The sequence below is a fragment of the Ochotona curzoniae genome, unplaced genomic scaffold (assembly GCF_017591425.1).
Source record: "Ochotona curzoniae isolate NIBS_2020 unplaced genomic scaffold, NIBS_Ocur_1.0 contig_1071, whole genome shotgun sequence".
NCBI classification, from domain to species: domain Eukaryota; kingdom Metazoa; phylum Chordata; class Mammalia; order Lagomorpha; family Ochotonidae; genus Ochotona; species Ochotona curzoniae.
Window position 1 is genome coordinate 21,891,245 of NW_024464939.1, and position 6,000 is coordinate 21,897,244.

The following is a 6,000-nucleotide window of genomic DNA, read 5'->3' on the forward strand; positions in this document are numbered from 1 at the left end:
GAAACATATTTCCTCAAACTAAGGTAAAGACTACAGAACACCAGATGGGTGTCAGAGAATACGGGTACTTATCCCAACCCAGTAACTCTGCTGTGTCACCCCAGCATTCCCATTTAACCACACTGAGCCTTCCTTTACTCATCTGTAAGGTGGAACTACTACTGTTCACTAGTTTGATGTGAGGACTAGTCAAGTGATGTATATGTATTTTAAAACATATTACAAAATAGAGCATAGGACATAAAAGTAATATGTTATAAAATACTGCTGTTGACTAATGTGTGTCTCATTGTTCTCTGTGTTGATAACCCATAAAACGCAAACATGCTCGTGCTTCTGAAAGTGTCAGTGCAAGAACATAAAGCCTGTAACTTCTCCACTTTTCATCACAGGAATCTGCAGCTCATAAAGCTGTGAAAGCACTTCGGTCTGTGTACGGGGTACAGTACAGATATGGACCTGCCTCACATACATTGTGTAAGTTTCCTGTGTACATTGTGTTAATAGAGTCTGCTCCCTTGAACCAATATCCTGTGTTGTTACTTCCCTTTAAAAAGAAAAGAAAGTGTGTTCTCCATAAGCAAAAGTTTTGGGGACTTTCAAATTAGCCAAGGAAGATAGAGGGAGTTTACATCTGATTAGCTTTACACAGCTTGACAAAAATCACTGTACCAATTTAAACAAATTCTAAGCAAAGACTATGCTAAGCTTGCAGTAATGACTCCAAGTTGAATTGAGATCTATGACAGTGGAAAGTAACAAAATGGGCTCCTTAAGCAATTGCAGCTACTGTAAGGATGGAAATGGGCCTTGGAAAGATAATGAAGTAAATGTTTCAGTCTTACAGCAGCTTCCCTTTTTTTCCCCCACTGTTCTTGTTAGGAAATGGTATTTCTAATCTTGCTCCTTCAGCTGAATTTTCCCTCCAAAGGTGATTCTAAAGTACTTCTCCTTTTAAATGAAACAAGGAGCAAATGGAAATATGGAGAGAACTTGAACAAGGTGTCTTAAGATGCGGATTGAGTCCTGGTTCTCTGGGGATGTCATCCTGGCCAATACTTCTCAGTCCTGGGCTTCTGCTCCTGCCACTGTAACATGAAGAATTGGACAAAGTCAGTTCTCACGGTCATTCAGACTCAATTACTCACTGACTGTATTTAGCAAATCTAATGAAAAGTCATAGATATCTGAATGTCAAGGAGTGGATAGGAAAGTGAACAGACATACATGCTGTTGGGTACATCTATATTTATGTATATAGTGATGTCTTATTATTCTCCCAAATGAGGTAGCACACGTCTTGATTTCCTTAATCAAACTGTCATTATATTCCTAGTGTCTTACCATTCACCTTTGTTAGCCATCAGAAGAAAAGTTTAGTGTGTCAGTTAAAATTATTGTCAAATAACTTTACCCTAACAATGAGAATGTCATAAGTATAGGTAGGTTTATTTTTCAAAATCCCTGATTATTGGTTTCATGGCTGACTTCTTTGAACTGTTTTTTTTTTATAGTTCATTTTTTTTTAATAAAATTTATTTTGACATTCTTTACATACTAAGTAGAGTAAGAAGGTTCAAGGGCTACAGGAAAGTGGATAATACTAGTATGTTTTCCATATTGTTACCTTCATGTTTAAAAAGGGGAGAAGGCCCACCCAATTTCCCACCCTCCCCAAGTCCCAGATGTAGGGCATGCTCCAAGATACTTGCTCGAGTGGTTTTGATATTGCAACAGTTATGAAACGCTGTCAATCTTGCCACTCCAAGCACTATGAGGTCTTTGAAAAATCCACTGATTGACATAGTCCATCATAGCTGAGATGGTTGGTTGACCCGTTCTGTCTTCTCTCTTTTCTTCGTTAGGGTTCTGAGTCCAGCATTTAGATTAGGAAGATCTCCAAAGAAACTTCTTGTATGTGCTAACAAGTACAGGGCCTGGCACCGTCCATCGCTCCAATCAGCTGGTGGTTGTAATTGCTGGGTTGGTTCTGTTTTCACTCCCGACTTCCACTGGAACCAATGGGTGTTGCGGTCCAGCCTGGTTCTGCCCCGCACATATTTTGAACTGTTTTTCAATAGTCATGCTGATGGAGGAAAAAGTGCAGCATTTTATAAGGTCACATTACCAATTAATTGCTGCATAATATATATCAAAAGATTAGCATGTAAATTTTAAAAGGCTTACTAATAGCTCACTTTTCGAGCAAGGTATAAAAGCACAGTCATAGTGTATTTTCTGAGAACTATCTGTTACCATAGAAATGAGCCTGTCACATCCCATAACACAACTGCTGGCACACATTGTCTCTGCCTTTGGCTACTATGACTACTATTTGTTGTTCCAGTGCACTCTAACAAGAGGGACACAGAAGCCACAACCTGTCTTCTCTCTTTATCCAAAGCAAAGGGAATCTGAGAGGAAACAAGTCATTTAAATGTCCCTGTCAATATAATGATTCCAATTCTAGCTCAATATAATCTATTTTATTATATTTAATATAGTATATTAGCATAAAAGGAAATATTTGAATAAATGAACATGCTCTATAAATGTAATAATAATCATGTTATTTCAAGCCAGATCATATAAATTTTAGGAAAAAAAATACAAAGATATTTCTATGATCTATTTGTCCTTCTAGTAAATGACTAGGAGTCTATTATGCTGCAAAAGGAACACACTACACATTTTTAAACCACCTAAATGTCATGTAACAGCTACTATATCCTAGGTACTTTCAAGTGTTCTTCCATTCATTTTCACAACAACTGTGTGTAACTAGTATTAATTTTCTTTTTCAAAAATGGAGGGGGCAGGTGTTTGGCACACTGGCTAAGCCATTTCTTGGGATGCTGCTCTCTTATACAGAGTACCTGGGTTGGAGTCCTACCTCTGCTCCTGATTTTAGCTTGTTTTTAACACACACTCAGAGAAGCAGCGTGTAATGGCCCAAGTCATTGGGTCCCTGCCACCACATGGGAGACTCAGGTTGAGTTCCTGGCTCCTGGCTTCAGCCTGGCCCCTCCCTAGGTGTGGGCATGTGGGTAGTGAACACGTGAATGAAAGATTTATTTCTCACTCTCCCTCCCTCCATCTCTTTCTCTCAGCTTCTCTTTGTCTTTCTGCCTTCAAATACATAAAAATAAAATTTAACTCCTTAAAGAGAGTGAGAGAGACCATGGTACAGAGAAGTCAGGTAGTGGGAGCAGGTATAGCCCACATCAGCAGTCTAGCTGCAGTGCCTATGCTTTCTTCTGGGTGCTAAAACAGGGGAGTGTGTGAGGTCACAGGAGCTAGGAGGAGAGCATTGCCAGCACAGATTGTTCAGCCATATTAAATTCAGTAATATTAAGTGCAATGGAAAAGTACCAAGGAGGACCTGAAAGGAAAGCAAAAACTAGAAAAGAAATTGGACAGCAATTCTTGGCAACTTTCACAAACAAAATTTAACAGGTAGATGGAGGCCCTAATCTGACTGAAAGTGGCTCAGAAGTTAAAAGCAGCATTGCGGAAGAGCAGGTCAAGCTGCCACAGAGGGTAACCACATCCCACGCTGGAGAGCCTAGTTCAAGTTCCACCTTCTCTGCTAATCTAATGCCTGTTGACGTGTCTGGAAGGCTATGGATGCTAAACTGATTGGGTCCCTCCCACCCATGGCAAACCTGAATGGAGCTTCTGCCTCTTGACTGGCACAGCCCACAGATATTTCAAGTGTTTGAGAAATAAGCCAGCATACTGAAAATCTTACTCTCTCTCTCTCTCTAATTTTCAAATAAATAACATTCTAAAATGCTGATTTCAAGAGATTATATTATGAAAATAAATAAAATGGGTCTTTGAATCTCCTAGTCAATTCAGACACAAGAGAAAAGGACTGAATCCATGAAACAAGCTCCTGGTAAAGCAACCCTCTATCTCAAAGCCAGATAATATGGTAACAAATGAGATCAAGAAATGACACATGCAGAAAACAAGTGATTTTTTCCCTTGAGCTAGAAAAAGTCAGAGGGCTCTGATGTCAGCAGATGAGGTGATAGGGAAAGTGGTAAAGCAAAGGGAGAGACAGGAGGGAATGAGAAAAGTCCGTCAGTGAAGGCTCTACACAGAAGCATGTGAAGCACTGAGGGAAGAATAGGACATTGTGATTAGACAGGTCTGCTTAGCCAAACCTTTCTCTACAGGCGGGTATTGGATGCAGCAGTTTAAGTCACCACTCGGCATGCCTGCATCTCATACTGCAGTGCCTGGTTCAAGTCCTGGCTCATTTGCTTCTGATTCAGTTGCCTATAATATGCTTCCCGGGAAGCAGCCATGATGGCTTAAGTACTTGGGTCCCTGTCATTGACATGGGAGCCCGGGAATGAGCTGGCTTCATCCTAACCAAGACCCAGCTCCTCAGGTATTTGGAGACTAAGCCAGCAAATGAAAGAGTCTCTCCTTCTCTCTCTCCAACTTTCTCTCTCTCTCTCTCTCTCTTTCCCTTTTGGATAAAATGAAAATAAATAAATAATCATTAGGAAGACTTCTTCTAGCTTCTTTATGTAAAACTGGAAACTGGACTTGGGGTTGAAAATGAGCAAAAATAAAGGCAGAAAAGAACAATAAAGTCAGTTTCAGAATCTGGTGAGCAACTCTGTAATATAATTGACCATGACTAAGAAAAGAGCCAAGAAAACAGTTAAGGATGCAGAGAGAAGACTGGAAAAGACAAACCTGAGCAAAAAAAAAAAAAAGAAAAAAGAAAAAAGAAAAAGTCAGCAGGAGTTGAAAACTAGGGGAGGAGAAGAATGAGGTGTCTTGAGATACGCAATCTTATTCTCAAAACTTGAAAATGGTAAGAAACTAGAAGATAAAAAAAGAACAATGGGGAAGATGTTTGACCCAGCAGACAAATTGCCTCTTGGGATGCCCATGTCTGATAACAGTGATTCCAGTTCCAGCTCCTTCACCTCTGACTCAGCTTCTTGCTAATACATCCTGGGAAGGGCACATGATGGCTCAAGTACTTGGTTTCCTGCTACTAACGTGAGAGACACCAGCTAAGTTATAGGCTCCAGGCTTCAATTGTCTCTTGTAGGCATTTTAAGAGAACCAGCAGATGCAACATCTCACTCAATCTCTGTCTCTCTCTCTCTAATAAATACTTTTAATGTTCTTGATATAAGTTGTTTATTGATAAATATAGTGAAGGTACAATAAATATTGTCATAATTGAGGTTCAATTTTGAAGCCATCATACTTGCAAAGTATTGGTGCTTAGACTATGGTCTCAAAGACGCTAGCAAGTATGATTTACGAGTTCCACAAACCAGATACCAAAAGTGACTATTAAATCATACTTTTGAAGGGATATTTCATTACCAGAATTTAGTGCAGCTTAATCAGCAAGTCCTACATGTACAGTTAGAAAAATTGCAGAAACTCTTTAGTGAGGCTAACTTTTTCTTTTTTTAACTTTTAGACGTGAGCTCTGGGAGCTCAATGGATTGGGCCTACAAAAATGGAATTCCCTATTCATTTGCATTTGAGTTACGTGACACTGGCTATTTTGGATTTTTACTGCCAGAGATGCTCATCAAACCTACCTGTACAGAGACCATGCTGGCTGTGAAGAATATCACAATGCACCTGCTAAAGAAGTGTCCCTGAGAGGCACCAGTGTCAAGTCAACTTCCAGAGAGTGTTTCAGCTTTGGCTGCTTGGTGCTGGTAGAAAACATTTTTAAAGAGAATGGGAAACAGACACTGGGATTCGGTGGGTTAAGCTGCCACCTGGGACATCTACATCCCATATTGGAATGCCCGGGATCGAGTTTGTCCTTCACCTCTCCTTCAAATCCAGCTCCCTGTTGATGCATCAGGGAGTCAGCAAATGACAGCTCAAGTACTTGGGTCCTTGTCATTCATGTAGAAGACCTGGATTAAGCTCCACATCCCTAGCCTTAGTCTGGTCCAGTGCTGGATGTTGCAGCCATTTGGGGAATGAACCAATGATGAC

The 6,000-nt window shown here is 40.2% G+C and overlaps 1 protein-coding gene across 1 annotated transcript in view; it reads left to right on the top strand.

Moving 5' to 3' along the window:
* CPA6 (carboxypeptidase A6) overlaps positions 1–5,652 on the top strand; it is a 293,134-nt gene extending 287,482 nt beyond the window's left edge. Inside the window, exons 10-11 of the mRNA XM_040994660.1 lie at positions 393–477; positions 5,465–5,652. Coding sequence (XP_040850594.1) covers positions 393–477; positions 5,465–5,652 — 273 coding nt within the window. The remainder of the gene's footprint in view (positions 1–392; positions 478–5,464) is intronic.
* The last annotated feature ends 348 nt before the right edge of the window (positions 5,653–6,000 follow it).